The sequence below is a fragment of the Gopherus flavomarginatus genome, chromosome 1 (assembly GCF_025201925.1).
Source record: "Gopherus flavomarginatus isolate rGopFla2 chromosome 1, rGopFla2.mat.asm, whole genome shotgun sequence".
Lineage (NCBI taxonomy): Eukaryota > Metazoa > Chordata > Testudines > Testudinidae > Gopherus > Gopherus flavomarginatus.
In genome coordinates, this window is record NC_066617.1 from 26,851,595 (window position 1) to 26,873,798 (window position 22,204).

Genomic DNA, 22,204 nt, shown 5'->3' on the forward strand with positions numbered 1-22,204 from the left:
CGAACCCCCCTGCAAACCGCAGGGAAGGAGACCTGCTTGCTCGGGGTTCGGGGAACGCGAGAGCAAACCGGAGAAGGAGACCAGCTTCGCCGCGGTTTGCTCTCGCGTTCCCCGAACCCCCCTGCAAACCGCAGGGAAGGAGACCTGCTTGCTCGGGGTTCGGGGAACGCGAGAGCAAACCGGGGAAGGAGACCAGCTTCGCCGCTGTTTGCTCTCGCGTTCCCCGAACCACCCTGCAAACCGCAGGGAAGGAGACCTGCTTGCTCGGGGGTTCGGGGAACGCGAGAGCAAACCGGGGAAGGAGACCAGCTTCGCCGCGGTTTGCTCTCGCGTTCTCCGAACCCCCCTGCAAACCGCAGGGAAGACCTGCTTGCTCGGGGGTTCGGGGAACGCGAGAGCAAACCGGGGAAGGAGACCAGCTTGATTACCAGAGGCTTCCTCAGGTATGCTGGGATACCTGCTTATTCCACGGAGGTCAAGAAAAGCGCTGGTAAGTGTCTACACTTGATTACCAGCGCTGGATCACCAGCGCTGGATCCTCTACACCCGAGACAAAACGGGAGTACGGCCAGCGCTGCAAACAGGGAGTTGCAGCGCTGGTGATGCCCTGCAGATGTGTACACCTCCTAAGTTGCAGCGCTGTAACCCCCTCACCAGCGCTGCAACTTTGTGATGTAGACAAACCCTTAGTTTATGTGCCTTTTGCTATTTGCTCTTCAAATTCTTTTTTGGCATGCCTAATTATACTTTTACACTTGACTTGCCAGAGTTTATGCTTCTTTCTATTTTCCTCACTAGGATTTGACTTCCAATTTTTAAAGGATGCCTTTTTACCTCTGTTTCTTTTACTCTGTTATTTAGACATAATGGCACTTTTTTAGTCCTCTTTTTTTATTTGAGGTATACATTTAGTTTGAGCCTCTATGATGGTGTTTTTAAATAGTTTCCATGCAGCTTGCAGGCATTCCACTCTTGCGACTGTTCCTTTTAATTTAACTAGCTTCCTCAATTTTGTTCTCCTTTTTTAAGTTAAATGCTACTGTAGAGGGTTTCTTTGGTATTTCCCCCCCTAAAGGATGTTAAATTTAATTACATTATGGTTGCTATTACTGAGCAGTTCAGCTATATTCCCCTCTTGGACCACATCCTGTGATCCACTTAGAACTAAATCAACAACTGCCCCTCCCCTTGTGGGTTCCAGGACTAGCTGCTCCAAGAAGCAGTCTTTAACGGTATTTAGAAATTTTAACTTTGCATCCCTTCCTAAGGTGACATATACCCAGTCAATATGGGGCTGGCTGAAATTCCACATTGACATTGGGTTTTTTGTTTTTTAGCCTCTTTAATCTCTCTGAGCATTTCACAATCATAATCGCCATCCTGGTCAGGTGGTCAGCAGTATATTCCTACTACTATATTCTTATTATTCAAGCATGGAATTTCTATCCACAGAGATTCTATGGTACAATTTGATTAATTTAAGATTTTTACTGTATTCGACTATATACTTTCTTTAAAATGCCACACACCCATGAACGCAACCTACTCTGTCATTCCTATATATTTTGTAGTACTATGTCCATTGATTATCATCATTCCAAGTTTCAGTGATACCTATTATATCAATATCCTCATTTAATATTAGGCACTCAAGTTCACCCATCTTAGTGTTTAGACTTACAGCACTTGTATGAAAACACTTATAAAATGAGTCAGTATTTAGTTGTGATGTAACTGAATGGGATTGGGTTTTGTTCAGCTGTTTCTCTTCAGTTCCTACCTGTACATTATCAACTTCTATCCTATCTTCTTTACTAATATATAGAGTTCCCCCTTCAGCAAATTCATTCCTATGGGATGTTTTCGCCCAAACTGCATGCTCTTCCATATCTGTTGGCTTTCCCCCAGCCCTTAGTTTAAAAACTTTTCTACAACCTTTTTAATTTTACATGCCAGCAATCTGATTCGATTTTGGTTTAGGAGGAGCATGTCCTTCCTGTATAGGCTCGTCCTTTCCCAAAAGATTCCCCAATTCCTAATAAACCTAAATTCCTCCTCCCAATACCATTGTCTCATCCATGCATTGAGACCCTGCAGTTCTGCCTGACTGACCCTGCATGTGGAACTGGAAACATTTCATAGGATGCTACCATGAAGGACCTAAATTTGACCTCCGAGCCTTATGTCATTGTTACTTACATGTACCATGACCATGGGCCCTTTCCCAGCACGGCACATAAGATACTGCAGCATTAGTTATATACATACATCAAATACTGTAGCATAATTACTTGAGGCTTATAAGTATTAACTTGGTAATAATTGTACTTTGGGCTCATAAACAGAAACCAATCTTCAAGTTATCATCTAGTTTTTAAGGGGAGACTAGATCCCAAGTAGCAAAACTCTAGTACAGAGGTAGGCAACCTATGGCACGTGTGCCGAAAGCGGCACACGAGTTGATTTTCAGCGGCACTCACACTGCCCAGGTCCTGGCCAGCGGTCTGGGGGCCTCTGCATTTTAATTTAATTTTAAATGAAGCGTCTTAAATATTTTAAAACCTTATTTACTTTACATACAACAATAGTTTAGTTATTACAGACTTATAGAAAGAGACCTTCTAAAAACATTAAAATGTATTACCGGCACGCGAAACCTTAAATTAGAGTGAATAAATGGAGACTCGGCACACCACTTCTGAAAGGTTGCCGACCCCTGCTCTAATGGAATCCCTAGCTTCATTATACCTACTGTTGCAGGAGATTGTGTCAAGTTTGCAAACTAAAGCTTTGGAACTATTTAAAAACTAAAATTCTATATAGCACCAATGACTGCACTAGCTCCTTTTATTTGTTCTGCAGGGGAAATGGCCAGCTAAACCGCAATCCATGCTTGTCCCCCAAATTGCACTGCACAGCAGCCCCCACAGAACTAAATTCAGTGACATGAATGGGTGTGGCTCCTACTTACAAGCTCCTCACATCTTGCCCCAAGTACAATGGAACCACAATATTAAGCTACTAATGAGGCCTTCCACAAATATGGATGAAGAGACAGGATCTAGATTCCCAGCATGAACAGGTTGGAGACAATTTACTGAAAATGTTCACTCAAATTGTATTATTTATTGTAAACAGAGATCATACTTGATATATAAAATAAGATATATTATTAAATATCAGGCAATTACAATTGTGGCCCCATTACACCCAAGCGGTTAGCCATTAGTCAGGGTCTTGTGGGTTGTTTCCACTAGGAGGAGAAGTTAATGAAACAGACAAGTATTTTGTGGACACAATCCTGTTTATTTACAAAGAATATAGATAAAGACCTGTTTCCTTGAACATGGCGGGAATCAAACAACACGGTACAGTTTCCTTGCTCATATTCTTACTCTTTTTCCAGCCACTACTCTACCCAAAAAGTTCTCTGTCTTGTAGCTTTCTCTCAGGATCATGCTACAAGTGCTTCTCTGAGGGCTTGTCTTCACTGTAACAGTAGCTTAAGTTAGTGCACTTGAGTTAGACTATGTCTACACTAGACATCTTACAGTGGCACAGTTGGACCACTGCAGATGCACCACTATAAGGACACCGGCACTTCTTTCAGTGTAACTTACGTCGGTCGGGGGGTGGTTTTTTCACACCCCTTATCGACAAAAGTTTTACAGACCAAAGTGCTAGTGATTACTTCACTCGAAATAGCCTAGCATGCAGGAGAGCAACTGCATGTCAAAACAACATTGGATTTACACAGTGATTTGATTAGCAATGCAGAGTGATTGGATTAATTACTGATGGGTTGTAACATGAGCTGCTGTATGTACAAGAAAAAGATATATTATTTAAGATTTTGTTGTTCTTTTAAGGACACTGATGTAAAAGGAAAGATTCAGCTAATGCTTCTAATGCAAGTGCTGACTACTAAGTTCAGGAGCTACTTATATCAGTCTACTCCCAGACGCTTCAGGACACCTCCAAGCACTTATATTCTATGAGCTTCTAAAGATAAAGTAATCTTCATTGTAAATACTAAGTTTCATTATTATATCTCAGACACCCTCATTCGCTTTTTTTTATTGAGGCCATATAGTATCCTTTATTTCCTTTCAGATATAAAAACTATAAATATAAAATGACCCAAAAGACTTGAGAGGCTCAAAGGTTCCTCCCAAGTTGAGCCAAGTTGGTTTGGGCTCTATAGCATTTCACAGTCCTTTAATCATAGCAACAATACCTGGACATATAGCTGTGACTCTGACTTCAGTTACTGATGGGCTCTAAGATACCATATGATTATCGGACAAGTAATTTATATTGCAGTAATGTCCCAGTCAGCAATTGGTTACTCATTGTTTGTGCCAGGCTCTGTATACAGAGATCCAATAAATAAATAAAGTATGTGAAAAGAACATTAAGATTGCCAAGTCAAGTACTCAAAAGTTAGGAAATGCAAAACTTAAAGGTGCCTGTCCATTTCCATCATGAGTAAGCCTATGTTTTATGCATAGGTATTTTTAGTAAGAGTCATGGACAGGTTATGGGCAGTAAACAAAAACTCACGACCCATGACCTGTCCATGACTTGTACTATATACCCCTGATTAAATCTCAGGGGGAGAAAGGGGTGGCCTGGGGTGCCACAGGTACTCAGGCATAGGGGGCGGCTCAGGGGGCACTGTGGGTGCTGGGGGGGATGGGCAGTGGCACGCGGCATGGGACCCCTGCTGGTACGGGGAGGGGGAGATGGCAGTGCACAGGTTGGGACCCCCGCTGGTGCACAGGGTGCAGGTTGGCGGGGATGGCAGGCTCCCTACCTGGCTCCAGCTCTGCATGCTGCCTCTGCCTCAAGCGCTGCTCCCATTGGCCGGGTACCGCAGCCAATGGGAGCTGCAGGGGTGGTGCCTGCAGTCCGAGGCAGCGCGCAGAGCTGCCTGGACACTCCTCCACAGCTGAGGGAGGGGGATGTTGCTGCTTCCAGGGAGCCCCTCGAGGTAAAAGCCGAACAGAGCCCTTACTCCATCCTGTGCCCCAAACCCCAGCCCTGATCTCCCTCCTACAACCAAGCTCCTACTGCTGCTGAGGGAGGTGGGCGTGGTGGCCCAAGACTGCCCCAGCAGTGTCCGATGTGGCTGGCCCAAGGGCTCCCTGAGCTGCTCAGACAGCCCCCGGGCCAACCGCACTGGCCACTGCGGAAGTCACGAAGGTCCCAGAAATTCATGGAATCAGTGACCTCCATGACAAACCCACAGCCCTAATCACAATACAATCTTTAATTACAAGATCACATACTCATTTTTCTACAGTGCATGGATATTTATTCAATACTCACTGTGACCTTAGACCATACACCATCCAAACCCTACACTGAATACAGAACTAATAAGTTCCTTCTGGGCATTTCTATGGTGCTGTCACCATAGTATCCAAGTACTTCACAAACATAAATTTATTAATGTTCACAATACCGCTGTGAGTATAGGTAGCATTTTTATCCCTGTTTTACAGATGTAGAGCTGATTAAAGCCCAAATTGTCAAAAATGTCCACTAATTTTGTTGGGTGTCCAACTCAAGTCACCTAGGACCTCATTTTTCAGAGTACCTAGCACTTTAATGAGTAGCTCCAGTTGACTTCCATTGCAGTTGTGAGTGCTCAGCACTTCCGCAAATCAAAAGAACACGCAATTAGTGGCCAGCACTAAAAATATTGGTGTAAGCAACTTGCTCAGCATCACACAGGAACTCTGAGTTAGAGGAAGAAATAGAATCCATTTTCCAGGCCGGCATTCAACTTCCTTAAACAGAAGATCATCTTTTCTCTTTCTGTAATCCCCTCCTTAACTGATTACACACCTTCCAAATTCCTCAACAAGTGAGACCAAGGTGCTATAGACAACAGCTTAATTCACTACACGGTCCTGATTTCTAGCTCTTCACAATAGACAAAAGCACATACAATTTCCAATTCTCTAACTGAAGCTCCTCAGTCTCGGTAGGGACTGTGTGCTCAATTTATTTTGATCCCCCAGTAGAAGCTCCTGCAACAGAGGCCAAAATTACCTTACTCACTATAAATTTGAAAGATGGCAACTAAGTGTCATACAGACATAGGTGGGCAGGGGGAATTCAAAAATCAAAAGAAAGACCAAGAAATTTTATATTTTTATCATAATGATTTTTGAGGATCACTCATGATTTTTGCACTTTCGCAGTTAGGAATATTATACGTGGCCAGATGCAATTTTTTAAAATCCGTTCAGTTAGTTTTTGTTCTGCTGAAGCCCACCTTAGCCTCAAAACGTTGTTTTCATGGTCTTCTGTGGGTTTCCATATATAACAGACATAGCAGTTTCCTGCTTATCCTTGGAAGACTTTACTGAATTAAGTTTAAGTATCTTGGTGGGCCATGAGGGGGAATGCAGGTGCAGTTGCCCTGCACTGTGGCACCACAGAGCACCATAGCAAGAAATATTTAAACAGGCACTAAGGAAGTTACTGTTTTATTTTGCATTATTGGCAGGCGTGTACGGTTATAATTTTTCTTACAGTGTCCTAAACATAAAAAACTGGACAAGTCTTCTTTAGTGTGTTCTCGGCCTCCATTTTTAACCCTTTGATGCTGGAAATCAAGATTTCCCAGACATTGAATATTGTGACTTCAACTTTAAATGAGAATACATCATCACAGTATTGTGTACATCTGAATGTTGTTATAATTACCTCAGTGCAGTTGGGTTCTGGCAAGTACATTTAAGCACAAGTTTGCATTCCAGCCTCATTTGTCAAACTATATTCACAGTATCTCCAACACAATAAAAGTTATTCTATACAACTCTAATACTGATAAGCTAAAAGGCTATTATAGTGCCTAGAAACTGGGACTAGTGGAGAAAAGCAATTTAAAGGAGCCTACTAATCCCATATTCATTATGCTTTGCCATGGCTGGAGTTGAAGGGAAGCTCATATGCTGCAAAGCAGAAAAAAACTAGTGATAGAGAGAGGCATCTGATAAAAAAAAAAGATGCAAGTGAGAGGGAAATGAAGAGACTGAACTAAAAAATATTAAAATACTTACTAATACTTTTAAAGCTTGGCCAGTGAAGAGAAGAACAACCACGAAGATTCAAACGTACCACATAAGGACGCCACTTCTTCAGAATATTTATTAGTGTTTTGTCCTGCATCTTGTGCTTTACTGAAGAAAAATCAATCTAAACAAATTAAACAATGCAGATATCAGATATCAAAGAATGTTATACATACAAAATAGACAAAATTATTAAAAGTACTAAGTGTTAGAAATTTGCTGTACAATCTAAGACTTTGATCATGCAAATGCTGAAACACATTCTCAGATTTACATACAAGTAGTCTAGTACAGTTTATTAAGAATACTCACATGCATGAAGTTAAATATGTGCATAAGTGTGTGCAGGATTGAGGCCTAAACTCTATTATGACCAGGCTGGCATACTGACCAATCCACAAGGAGAACACATACGTAAGTGACCAACAAAGAAAAAATTAACTATTGGCTTTTCCCATTTTTGATTTTTCCTTTATGTTGTCTAAAGACCTAAATTATTGTAAATGATTTTTTTAAGATTAACTTTTAACTTTAGATATATCAGGAATATAAAGTTTTGTCTTCCCTCTTTTGCTGAATGATTAGACACCTGGACCCAGGAGTGAAAGTAACTTAATGGACTTACTGGTACGCTGGAGTCCTGAGCAGGGGCGGGGCCTCAACCAGAAGGGGTGGGGTCCCAACCAGAAGAGCGGGGGCTTTAAAATCCCAGGCCCTTTAAATCAATATTGAAAGGGCCTAGGGCTCCGGCAGGAGAAGTAGGTGCAGCGGCGGCCAGGAGCCCAAAGGATCCAGCAGCAGGGCTCTGGCGACAATTTAAAGGGCCCAGGGCTCCAGGTGTCGCTACCGCAGTGGAGCCCCTGGCCCTCTAAGTCGTGGTCAGAGCCCCGCTGCCAGAGCCCCACAGCTATGGCAGCGAGGTTCTGCGGCGATTTAAAGGGCCCGGGGCTCTGGCTGCTACCAGGAACCCCAAGCCCTTTAAATTGCCAACTTGGGGAAGCTGCCCCTTGCCAGTGCGGTCAGCAGTGTACCGGCTCTTGCCAGTATGCTGTACCGGACCATACCAGCTTACTTTCACCTCTGCCTGGACCCAAGATAAGCTGAAGAACTAGGCATGGGTGGATCTTTAATCTTCCTTCCCACTCACTCCCTGGAGAGTTAAAACTCCGAGTTAAATATGTGTTAACAAAAAAAATGAGAAAAGAGTTTCAAACAGTCTGACTAAGGAGTCTTCTAGGAAACACGGGAAAGTCAAGACCAGATATTTCTAACGACAAAAACCATCTAAAAATCCTTCCTTTTTTAAGATAAAAAAATGAATATTAAAGCCTTCTTTAAACTTGTTCTTAATAAAAAAACAAGAAAGATCACAAACATATCTTTCCTTTGCAGGTCACCTTTAAAAGGACAACTTATGTTACATCCACCGTACTAAATCTATCCATTTTACATTTTATGCCATATGTGCTCTATTTCAATCATTATGAAGAGCAATCACCGTTATTTTAATTCAGAAGGAGGGCGAGAGTAGGTTAATGGTTAGAGCACAGGATTGGGAGTCTCATGGAGGGTCTAGCAGTTCTTATACTGAGGTCAACAAAGTTTTGCCACTGACTTCATTAGGAGCAGGATTTCACTCTAAGAGATCATGCTCAAGTCACTTAATCTTTCTGTGCGTCATTATAAAGATAAAAGCTACCATGTACATGGCAGAGGGGCGTTGCTGGCACATGATGGCATATATCACATTGGTAGATGCCCCCCTGCCATGTCCATTGGCCAAACCGGACAGTCTCTGCGCAAAGGAATAAATGGACACAAATCTGACATCAGGAATCATAACATTCAAAAACCAGTAGGAGAACACTTCAACCTCTCTAGTCACTCAGTAACAGACTTAAAGGTGGCAATTTTGCAACAGAAAAGCTTCAAAAACAGACTCCAACGAGAAACTGCTGAACTAGAATTAATTTGCAAACTAGATACCATTAACTTGGGCTTGAATATAGACTGGCAGCGGCTGGGTCATTACACAAATTGAAACTATTTCCCCTTGTTAAGTATCCTCACACCTTTTTGTCAACTGTCTGGAATGGGCCATCTTGATTATCACTACAAATGTTTTTTTTCCTCCTGCTGATAATAGCTCATCTTAATTAATTAGCCTCTTAGAGTTGGTATGGCAACGTACACCTTTTCACGTTCTCTGTATGTATATATATCTTCTTACCATATGTTCCATTCTATGCATCTGAAGAAGTGAGCTGTAGCCCACGAAAGCTTATACTCAAGTAATTTGTTAGTCTCTGTGGTGCCACAAGTACACCTGCTCTTTTTGCGGATACAGACTAACACGGCTGCTACTCTGAAATCCATTACTACAGAAGTGCTTACTGCTCTTATGTTGAGAAAGGATCTGTGAGACCTCCTAATATTTCCGATACTTGAAAATGGTTTCACTAAAATTACTTCTCTTCTTCCTACAGTACTTATTATCTTGCACAAAGAGGAGATGTTAATGATGATTGCTTCTTTCTTAACTTTTTGATGGTTTGATAAGATTAGACAAAATGATATATACACATTACAAACAGATTATCCACATGTATGTATTTTTTCAGACAATGACACTGAATACCATTTGAAATAAATAACCTGATGTTCCTGAAATAACCAGAAGGTTCAGAATTTTGAGAGACAGAGTACATGTGACTTTAGAATTTATTACAAATACTCTCTTTTGCAGTTTCCAGAATGGAGTAAGTGTTATTTTTACTGAAGAATAATAAAATCTATCTTCAGAGTGTCTGTTATTACTGTCAGTGTTCTAGTGGCAGACAAGCAAAACTTTAAATTGTAATTTTCATCTAATGTTCAATGACAATAAACAAAACATTCTATACCATGTTCATTACTTGACCATTCTTTCAGTTATGATAGCAAGATATATTTTATTATTATTTGGATTTTAGCCTTCAGTTTCTGGATTATTATTTTGGATTTCAGTGTTTAGTTTCCTTAAATCATATTTAATTATATTTTGATAGTCAGTAGTAGTTGACTATTCCTCATTTTAAAATGACAAATGTATAGATCATGTCCTGAATGTAAGAAATTCAGACACAAACTCACTGAATGAATACAAATTGTATAAGTATAAGGATCTGATATTTTTATACCTACAATGAATTCAAGGTGTAAATATATACATAGTGTCTGATTCTCCTTTCACTTACACCACTTTTATAGTGACGTAACATAATTGATTTCACTGGATTTACTCCTAATTTATATTTATATAATTGAGAAGAGAGGTGAAATCCTAGGTATATTGAAATTAAAAGGAATTTTACCATTTACTTCAGTGGCATCAGGATTTCACCCCAGGTCCTTATAATTTTTTAAAAAGTAACCTACTAGCTTGGTTTATCCTCATTTTTTTTTAAATAAAATTGAAGTAAAACATTAAACCTCTTATTATATCATAGTTGCAAGTAGTCTTACTTACATCAGTCCATATTGAACTAGCCTGTGTTAGCAACATCCAGGTTCGGCTAACTTGAGCACATCTTGCCAGATCAATTAAGTTGATATAATGGAAGATCTAGGATAGAAAAACAGAATATATGAAAATAGAAAATATTGCTTAAGAAATACCATTAGACTTAAAAAAAAAAAAAAGAAAGACAATATTCATTTACCAACCCAAAACAACAGACTTAAAATGCTTCTGTCAGCTATTTTATATGACTGAAGTATGTTATGCTGAAGTAGGATCTACTTTCCCCTCTAGAGCCATGTGAAGTCAGATAAGACATTATACAGCCACTTATGACCAAGTGCCTGATATAGCAATCAAGGGACCAGTTTTCTCAGCTAACTGAGTCCTGAGAGGAAGATTTTTAAAGGAGTCACAGGAACGAGAAATCAGATCTCCTTGTCTGTAGCACCTTTCACAGGCCTAGCCAAAGTTTGCTATGAAATTTACCCCACAGATCTCTGTAAAGAGCCTGATATTGCTCGATGCGCTATGTTAGTAGGCTCCAAAAGATAACTGATTTAGTTACAATCTGTATCCTAGAGATATCATTGTGAATTTTCTTTTCCACATCCCTTTTACATTATTGCTTCCCAAAGATTTCATCTCCACAAACATTTTGAGAGTAGCAACTAAGAATAATCTCTTTCGAGAAGCAGCTTGTCCTCTGCCTGCAGTTAGTTACTTCTCCTAGAACATAAGGGAGATGTGATTAAACTGAATATAGATTTCAGCATTACCATTATCATAACCTTAGTCCCAGATTTGGACCTTAGCGTCCAAAATATGGGGGTTAGCATGAAAACCTTCAAGCTTAGCTACCAGCTTGGACCTGGTACTTGCTGCCACCACCCAAAAAATTAGAGTGTTTTGGGGCACTCTGGTCCCCCTGAACAACCTTCCCTGGGGACCCCAAGACCCAAATCCCTTGAGTCTCACAACAAAGGGAAATAATTCTTTTTCCCTTCCCCCCTCCAGGTGCTCCTGGAGAGATACACAGACACAAGCTCTGTGAATCCAAACAGAGTGACTCCCCCTCTCCGTTCCCAGTCCTGGAAACAAAAGCACTTTCCTCTTCACCCAGAGGGAATGCAAAATCAGGCTAGCAAATCCAACACACACAGATCTCCCCCTGATTTCTTCCTCCCACCAATTCCCTGGTGAGTACAGACTCAATTTCCCTGAAGTAAAGAAAAACTCCAACAGGTTTTAAAAAGAAAGCTTTATATAAAAAGAAAGAAAAAATACATACAAATGGTCTCTCTGTATTAAGGTGACAAAATACAGGGTTGATTGCTTAAAAGAATATTGAATAAACAGCCTTATTCAAAAAGAATACAAATCAAAGCACTCCAGCACTTACATTCATGCAAATACCAAAGAAAAGAAACCATATAACTTACTATCTGATCTCTTTGTCCTTACACTTAGAAACAGAAGATTAGAAAGTAAAACTACTTCTCCAAAGCTCAGAGACAGCAGGCAGACAGACAACAAAGACTCAGACACAAACTTCCCTCCACCCAGAGTTGAAAAAATCCGGTTTCCTGATTGGTCCTCTGGTCAGGTGCTTCAGGTGAAAGAGACATTAACCCTTAGCTATCTGTTTATGACAACCATATTCTCTTTTTAAATATGAAATGACATACTAGAACTGAAAACTTAAAAAGAGTCCATATATACATAGATGGATTCATTACATTTCCCAGATCAGTACAGAGCTTTTTTTTTTTCTTTACATTTTAAAATCCATCTCTAGGCACCCATTGTAGCCAATTAGTTTATTTTATCATCCATTGATTCATGTGCTGCGTGATGTTATGATTAACTCATATGCTATGTCATACATAATCAACCTATGCTAAACAGATTTAAGTTGTAGGATTATAGAAGTATAATATTAATAAGTATTTAGGATTGGTAAGTATGCATTAGGTTATATAAGTAAAGCAGGGCTGAAACACAAGGCCTACAGACTGAGGCCTATAAGATTTCAAGCTTAGCCACACTAGGCCATAGGCTTAAGAAAGCTTGACATAAGTAAGTGACTGAAGAGTAACTCTATGCCAGTAAAGATCACAAGACTACTATAAAGATGTGCCAATAAATGATGTTGTGGAAAACCAATCGCAATGTATTGTTCAAGATCACAAGACACCTTATTGCAGCAGTTCTCAAACTGGGGGTCACCAGGACTGGTGTTAGACTTGCTGGGCCTCTTGCCAAAGCCTGAGCCCCACTGCCTGCGGCCAAAGATGAAGACCTAGGGCGTCAGCCCTGGGTGGCGGGGCTCAGGTTACAGGCCTCCTGCCTGGAGCTTTGCACCCCCAACTCGAGCGGCAGGGCTCAGGCAGGCTCCGTCCCCCCTCCTGGGGTTGTGTTGTAATTTTTGTTGTCGGAGGGGGTCGCGATGCCATGAAGCTTGAGAACCCCTGCCTTATTGTAACATCTTTTCAAATGTCTGTCCTGACCACTGGGTACATGTTGTGCATAAATGCTAATAAGTACAAGAGGAATGACAAACAATGAAAAATGGGGCACTCAAATCCTCATGGGGTCTGAAAATACAGATAAGGGAAAAGAGAGTTGATATTTTCATGAACATATGTAGAATGTTAAATGTAGTCAGAATCACAAAATAAAAAAGGGCTCCTTGGTTAGGTAAAAATGGAATGCCTAGGGGCAAAACCCCAACAGGAATCACCCCTTTATTGATGATCAATTGGTGAGGAATCCATCACAAACTAAGAATATCTTCGAGAATGTGAGTATGACTATATTTATAACTTGTGTATTGGTATTTGTACAATTTATGTGTGCTTAGGTAATCATAATCTTGCCTGTGATTAATAAAACTTGTAAAACAGACTAGATGTACTTGTGAATGTATGTGTGGTCACTATTGTTGGTCTTCATGTGTTCCTAGAGTCTCTAAATCTGAGACAAGTAACAGAGGTGACTTTCACTCTGTTGATATTGAAACTGTAGCCACCAGAGCCACAATGGTGTAAGATAACATAACTAAATCTATTCCTAATAAAATAAAATAAAAGGCTACACTATTCAGTGTTCCTGGTGCCTAGCCCACAAAATTTAATTTACAGTCTAAACATAGACAAAGGACTGTCCATAAACATATCCACCTCAATTCACACTCTCCTTAACAGCATTAACAAAAGAGGGGAAAAGACAGGTTTTGCAACATGTTCAGAAGATTCACAAATCCAGACTCTGGTGGACCGAGGTGGGAGCAAGTTCCAACCAGCACTGCTCACAGACAGTGCCCTACCAGATGTTCCCTATCGTTAATACTGAGGGAACTCCTCCTTCAGCACCTCTGCTGATCTTTACTGTGGCAGTAAATCATGGAGAAAGAGGTGATCCCTCAGGTAACCCCGGCCCAAACCATTAAGGTCTCCATAGGTAGAGCAAAAACCTTGAATCCTACTTTGAATTACCTTTATAGCAGTTTTTCAATTATTTCTTTATAATCCCTTGAATTTAACGAGTTAAAAATCAAATCCTATCGTATTAAGGGCCTGATTCTCAGCACTTCCAACTCCCATTGACATTAAGTGGGAGTTGAAAGAGGTCAGCGTCTAGGAGAATCTAAAAACCTACTAAAACCCTAAAGAGAGTTAACATTTCAAAAGAGCAAACATAAACAAACCCAGACAAGCAGTTCTATATCTGAGACAATCATTAGTGAACCATAGACTGCAGGTATGTATCTTCCCAGCCCACCAAGTTTGCCCACAGTCCACTTGGAGCCAGATCTATCAAGCTCCAATTCAGGAAAACACTTAAGCATGTACTTAAGTCTATGCCCTATTCAGGACAGCACTTATATGCACACTTCACTTTAGGAACATGCTTAAATTGTCCTAAATATGGCTGCTTTTCTGAATCAGGATCTTTATATGGATATTAATTTTTAAAATGAGAACATGCTGCATGAGATTTGTACCTCTGAGGAGGCAACTCTTATTTATCAGTTCTGCATCTATTAATTAAACATAATCTCAGTACCAAAGAAGAATGCTGTCCAACATAACTGATTAGTTGATTTGGGTAGCTGCATGATGGATCTCCAGCAGCAAACGCTATAATTAAGATTAGGCATGGAGTTTTATTACAACCTTGTTTTCATTTACAACATTCTGAACATTCCTCCTTTATGACTTAAACTTGCTATGCTGGCTATTAACCCAGAAGTGATTTTAAAAAAATTCTTCTAAAGTCTACACAGTTCCAACTGCTGCATATTATGTGTGAAGGAGCTTCACGGATTCAGAGACAAGGGGGAGTACATTGTGAAGGCTCTAGCTGTCCCTTCCATGAACTATGGGCCTGTCATAACATATTCCCAGATTTGGACCTTAGCGTCCAATATATGGGTGTTAGCATGAAAACCTCCAAGCTTAGTTACCAGCTTGGACCTGGTAAAGCTGCCACCACCCAAAAAATTAGAGTGTTTTGGGGCACTCTGGTCCCCCCAGAAACCTTCCCTGGGGACCCCAAAGACCCAAATTCCTTGAGTCTCACAACAAAGGGGAATAAACCATTTCCCTTCCCCCCTCCAGGTGTTCCCTCCCTGAGTTCCTGGAGAGATATACAGAAGCAAGCTCCGTGAACTTAAACAGAGGGATTCCACCCTCCCTATTTCCAGTCCTGGAAACACAAGTACTTCCCTCTTCACCCAGAGGGTATGCAAAGTCAGGCTTGTAAATCTAACACACACAGATTTCCCCCTGAATTCTTCCTCCCACCAATTCCCTGGTGAGCTACAGACTCAATTCCCTGGAGTTCCCCACTAAAGAAAAACTCCAACAGGTCTTAAAAAGAAAGCTTTATGTAAAAAGAAAGAAAAATACATAAAAATGGTTTCTCTGTATTAAGGTGACAAATACAGGATCAATTGCTTAAAAGAAATATGAATAAACAGCCTTATTCAAAAGAACTCAATTTAAAACACTCCAGCAACTACACATATGTAAATACAAAAGAAAAAAACCAGTATAAACCACTGACTTATCTCTTTGTACTCACAACTTGGAAACAGAAGATTAGAAAGCAGGAGACAGAAAAATCCTCTCATAGCCGAGAGAGTACAGGCACAAGACAAAGAACAAAGAACTCACACCCAAAACTTCCCTCCACCCAGATTTGAAAAAGTCTTGTTTCCTGATTGGTCCTCTGGTCAGGTGTTTCCGGTTACTCCTTTCCAGGTGAAAGAGACATTAACCCTTAGCTATCTGTTTATGACAGGGCCCTCAAGACTTGTTTGTATCTGACCCCAGGGGTCTTTTTTAAAATTTATTTAGCTAAGGTATAGCAATCACAATGTAAAGTAAAGTGTAGTTGCCCTGTTGCCCCAGGCTTACAGAAAACTGTCTCCAGATGGAGAATAGCACCAGCAAAGATTTGAACTCACCTCTCTCCCAGCCTATGCAGAGAGGTGCAAATTGTGGGTTATTTAAATACTTGTATTATTGTGCATGAGCTATTCCTTAAGCAAAGCAAGGAGTCATGGTACAAGAGGGAGGGCCCTCTCGTGGATCAGTAACAGTTAAAAGATAGGAAAGAAAGGGTAGGAATAAATGGCCAGTTTTCACACTGGAGAGAGGTAAACAGTGGGGTCCCACAAAGATTTGTACGGGAACCCATGCTGTTCAAAATATTCAGAAACGATCTGGAAAAGGAGTGACAAAGTGGAGTGGAAAAATTTGTGGATAATATAAAATTACTAAAATAGCTAAATCCAAAGCTGACTGCAAAGAGTTACCAGAGTATCTCACTAAACTGGGTGACTAGGCAAAAAATGGCAGATGAAATTCAATATTGATAAGTTCAAAGTAATGCACATTGGAAAACACAACCCCAACTCTACAGACAAAATAATGGGATCTAAATTAGCAGTTACCACTAAAGAAAGAGATCTTGGAACCATTGTGGATAGTTCTCTGAAAGCATGTGCTCAATAGGCTGCAGCAGTCAAAAAAGCTCTAAGAATGGTAGGAACCACTGGGAAAGGGATAGATAATAAAACAGAAAATATCATGTCATATATAGATCCATAGGACACCCACACCTTGAATGCTGTGTGCAGCTCTGATCCGCTCATCTCAGAAAAAATATTAGAATTGGAAAAGGGCATCAAAAATTTTTAGGGGTATGGAACAGCTTCCATGTAAGGAGAGATTAACAAGGCTGGGACTGTTCACCTTAGAAAAGAGATGACTTAGGGGAGATAGGACAGAGGACTACAAAATCAAGAACAGAATGGAGAAAGTGGATAGGGAAGTGTTATTTACCACTTCACGTAACAACAAGAACTAAGGGTTACCCAATGAAATTAACAGGTAGCATATTTAAAACAAACATAAGGAAGTACTTCTTCACAGTTAACCTGTGGAGGCCAAAAGTATAACTGGGTTAAAAAAGAATTAGATATGTTCATGGAGGATAGGTCCATGATGGCTATTAGTCAAAATGGTCAGGGACACAACCCTATGCTCCAGGTGTCCCTAAACCTCCAAATTATAGAAGCTGGGACTGTATGACAAGGGATGGATGACTCAAAATTGCCTTGTTCTGTGCATTCTTTCTGAAGCATCTGGCACTGGCCACTGTCAGAAGACAGGATACTGGGTTAGATGGACCATTGATCTGACTCAGTATCGCCAGTCTTCTGTTATGATTGTCTTTGTAGGTGATGCGGGTGTCAAAGTTCGACTCAGGACTCACAGTTTGTCAGACCACTCTGTTTTATTAGCACAGCGCTCTGCTAATAACATCCAGATAATGTGAGCACCATGCAAGACACAAACTATCTTATTTATACAGATAAAAGAGCGGGAATTAGACAAAGGAACAAGGAAAGCAAAACAGTAAAATTCACCTGGGGCACAGCATGCATATCCTACTTCCTTACTAACTCTTATCGATCTAAGGCTAATACTTCACCAATTGCCCTTAAACGGTGCAATTGTTCTATGTTAATGTCTGTATTCCTGACACCTGGATTGCAGCATTCCAACAATTTTGCTTAAAGGTACAGACAGCATTTCTTTAATCCTTTCTATTTTCACAATATAATTCATTCTACTTTCACACAGGCATGATAAAAACCTCTACATAAAGTTTCTCTCTTATTCCTAACAGATAAGTGATGTCAGGACATTCTAGGGAAACAAGACCCATTTGTCCTGAGAGTCCATGCTTGGAGAGTAGATCTTCCACAACTAGGTCTGCAGGCACTGCCAGAGAAGCCTTGCAAATGGCTTATATAGCTACATGTGGTCGTATGATCTAGCAGTACCAGGTAGGACCAGGACATCATTTGAGGGCTGAGTCAAACCTGGGTGATAAGGTCGCTCATTGCAAGGAACCTGTTTTAATGAAAGTAAGCTCTTACCTTCATTGAGTTCAGATTCACTCCAAGAAATTCCATAATTTGTGTGTGGGTGAAAGTGAACTTTTTTGAATTTACCTGAAGTCCCAAAGCATGAAATAGGTCAAGTGAGGAGATGATCTAATCTTGTACTTCCTGATACCACCATCCCGTGACCGGCCAATCATCTAGGTAGATAAATATGGGGCTGCCATGTCTCCAGAGGTATGCTGCTATCATGGACAATATGCTCATAAAAAACCTCAGGGCCATTAAGAGGCTGACAGGGAGCACTTTGTATTGAAAATGCTCTGGGCCCACCATAAATCGTGGAAATCTCCTGTACACTGAGTGAACATCTATATGAAAATAGGCATACTTCAAATTGAGGGATGTAAACCAGTCACCTTCTTTCAGGGAAGGGATTTTTGAGGCAAGGCCCAAGGGTGGTCATCGCTGTGGCATTACACCCCATATTCTTTATAGTAATATTATTATGATATGAGTATGACATAATTATGATGTATTTTGTGCAAAATAAGGCATGTGAGATATCATTGGAAAGGTTACGATTTACTGAATATGATTATCCTACCTTAAATATGTATCATTTTGGTATCTGAAGTTAGGAATATTGTCCATGCATCTATTACAAGTGTGTTTACACCTGGGGAACGCCCACTAGACAGAATTCAATTAGTCCAGATGGCTGGCTGGGAAGGGCTATTAGGGAAAACAATAGGTCTTTGAAGATGCTAATCTCTCACCAGGGAGCCCTCCCGGGGAAGCTGCAAACAGCCTCGGAGTCATGGTTGCGGTGGCCCTACAGGGACATGCGATCAACTCACCTGGCACTGGACTCCAGGATAATACTAGTGTTCCTCCACAGCTGAGCCTGGGAATCAAACTAGAAGACAAAGGGTTCCTGCCATATGCAAAAACTATTTAAGGTAGGGAATGATATCTCGAAGTGTTGTGCAAGTTTCCATTGGAGATAAAGACTGATCGATCACTCTATATCTGATCTCTTCATGAAAAATGAATGAGGAGTACTTGTGGCACAGGTGATATGGCGTTTTTGTCTTTTATCATTTTCCTGTGTCAGTTCATTTGAGAGCATAGTGACTGTCTGGTTTCACTCACTTACTGTAGTTGTTATCGGGGCATTTAGTGCACTGGATGAGGTACACCATATGTTGTGATGGGCATGTGTAGGACCCATGGATCTTGAAATGTGTATTGTGTGGGGTATTGATCATTGTACCAGTGGAGATACATCTGCAAGTTTTGCATCTGTTGTTCTGGCAGAGTCTGGTGCTGCTTGGAGTTGATGTGCCCTCGTCTGTGGGGAGCTTGCTTCTGATGCTTGGAGATGCTTCTGAGCTTGGTGATCACTCTAAATCTGACCAATCAGTGCTTATCCTCAAAGGAAAGTTGCACAAAACTTTCAAAAGTCAAGCCTGGCTGTTTAAAATCAAAACTTCGCAAGACACTAAAAATCATGGACTGAATTGAGACACTGGATTTATGGCTTTTTATAACAATTTATTACTCACTAATAACCCAGCCAGCTGCCTTTTCCCCTCACTTCCTTTTCCCTCCTATGACTGAACAGGTATTAATGGGCCACTTCACCATAAATAGTCCCATGAAATATTTGCTAACTACCTATGGCAAACAATCTGTTCCACCTTGTATTTAGCTGTGACACTCTGAGTACATTTCCCAGACCTGAAGAAGAGCTCTGTGTAAACTCAAAAGCTTGTCTCTCTCAGGGCTGGTCTACACTGGGGGAGTGGGGCGGAGATCTAACTAAGATACGCAACTTTAGCTACGCTTTTCACGTAGCTGAAGTCAAAGTATCTTAGTTCGACTTACCTGGCTGTCCTCACGGCGGCGAGTCGACTGCTGCGGCTCCCCCATCGATGCTGCTTACTCCTCCTGCCAAGGTGGAGTACGGGCATCGATTTGCAGATTGATTTATAGCGCCAGATGAGACGCAATAAATCTATCCCCGATAGATTGATTACTACCCACCGATCCGGCGGATAGTATAGATGTGCCCTCAGCAACAGAGGTAGGTCCAATAAAAGAAATTACTTCACTCACCTTGTCTCTCTAATATCCTGGGACAGACATAACCACAACATTGCATTAAGTATGTCATTATATGAAGTATGATTTCAGTTTGATATTAAGTATGTTCCAACATGAGGAATTATGCACCTCCACGTATTATAATTACATCTGTTAAGGCAAGCATTCATAGAAGATATTTAACAAACATAATAACATAATTTTTAAACTTGTGCCCCATTTTGATGTGACCACAGAGTGAACCCTACACAGGTTCTGATTCTGTCTTATTTTAAGAAAGATTTTTGACCTATTATATCCAAATGAAATTGACATAAAATATGCATAAAGATTAACAAGTGCTTGCTAGAGTCACTATTCCAAAAGTTCTCAATGCTGATTTCTGTGTTACCACCTACTAGATACAACTATTTAAAATTACTTCATCAGAAAATAAATACATACCTTAAATCAGTGGTCCACAAACTGTGGGGCATGCCTACATAGGGGGATATGGAGGAACATTCATGGATGGGTGCATGGCGGGGCCCAGGTCAGCCCCCACGGAGGGCAGGGAGGAAGCACCACCCAGTTTCTCTCAGCCCCCAGCCACAACTCCACTCCGCCCCCTGCTCTGCACCCAGCCAAGCTCCAGCCCTCGCTCCGCTCCACCCCACAGACAAAGCTCCACTCCTCCCCGCGCTCAGCCCTCATTCCCTCTCCACACCCAGGCCAGCTCCACCCCTATCCCAGCTCCATTATAGATTCCATTACTGGTAAGGCAGGGAATGACAGGAAAAGTTTGTGCACCAATGCCTTAAATTAAATCCTGATGACTTGTTCATCAACAACTCCAGTGTTCGACACGTCTTTATCATTTTAGTTATTGATAATATAATATAATAGAGAAAAGATCTTTAATACATTTTGCCAAAGAAACTAATATCAAACTGCATTCAAACTCTGTTGTCAAACGTTTGATCAGAGGTGTACAGAGAATACGTCATTTTGTGAGAATAAGAAGTGTGTGGATTAGCAAAATGCAGATTAGACAGGCTCCACTGTACTTTGTTTTATAGCCAAAGCAATAAAAGTTTAACAACAAAATAGAGAACTAGAATCAACTAGGCATGATTTAGCAATATGAACTAGTTGTACAGAAGATGGTTTTCCTTCCTTAAAAAAAAGCTGTCCTGATTTATAACCTCAGTGTAACCTTAGTGAAATTAACAGATTGAAGATGGTGTCAATTGGGGCAGAATTTGGCCTCTACTGATTACAGATGAAGACAAATAAATAGAAATGTTAATAAAATAGTCTCATCAGGATTTTAAATAATTTCTATTTCAATATTGGGCAAAATCCATCCACTAAACTATAATTTTGCTTATACAGCACAGGAAATTACAGATGTAGTTAGTGGCTGTGGAGTTTTTCACTTCAGAAAAATTTATGTAACATTATTATTTAATACTTTAGGGGAAAAAGAAGTGATATTCCTATTAAAGAGTAACATTGTACTTCCTACGATATTATACAATGCAGCTGTATTTTTCACCCAGAAGAGAGAGCATGCTTGCCAAATTCATCAACACATGATTTCCTTCTGTTTTATTTTCTGCCAGACTACATGGAACAACATCAATATTTTCAAGTTATCTGGCAGGGAACTTGAGCACCGCACTTATTGCAAAGACATTTGTCTGTGACTGATAAACTGATTATCTGTACCAGCTGGTAACTAAGAAGGCTTTGAAATTTACATATTACTTAACAGATACAATATACCCATTTAATTAGCCTGTTAAACAATGCCCTAATGCTTTGTTTTCACAAGCTGAGGTAACAATCTAAAAATGCAGTAAATACAAACTTATAATTTATATGTATTTATCTAGTAAGTTCTGCCTAACATTAAAATTGTCTCAATTTCCACCCTGTTTCTAATTACCAGTATATGTCTTGAAAACATTAGTCTGATGAATTGTATAAATTTAAACATATTGCAAAGTAATTATTTCCAGGGATCAAAAAATGAAAGCTAGTAACATGTTGAAAAGTTAATCTAGCATTTGCTTTTCTTTATAAAAATCAGTAAATTCAGAAAAA

General features: G+C 40.4%; 1 protein-coding gene across 5 annotated transcripts in view; it reads right to left on the reverse strand.

Annotated features, from left to right (window-relative positions):
* Positions 1 to 22,204, reverse strand: part of FBXL13 (F-box and leucine rich repeat protein 13) — a 183,904-nt gene that overhangs the window by 119,033 nt on the left and 42,667 nt on the right. For all 5 annotated transcript variants that reach the window (XM_050925534.1, XM_050925516.1, XM_050925507.1 and 2 more), the window contains exons 8-9: positions 10,597 to 10,692; positions 7,077 to 7,212 (exon numbers count right to left, since the gene is read on the reverse strand). In XM_050925534.1, the coding sequence (XP_050781491.1) occupies positions 7,077 to 7,212; positions 10,597 to 10,692 (232 nt within the window). The remainder of the gene's footprint in view (positions 1 to 7,076; positions 7,213 to 10,596; positions 10,693 to 22,204) is intronic.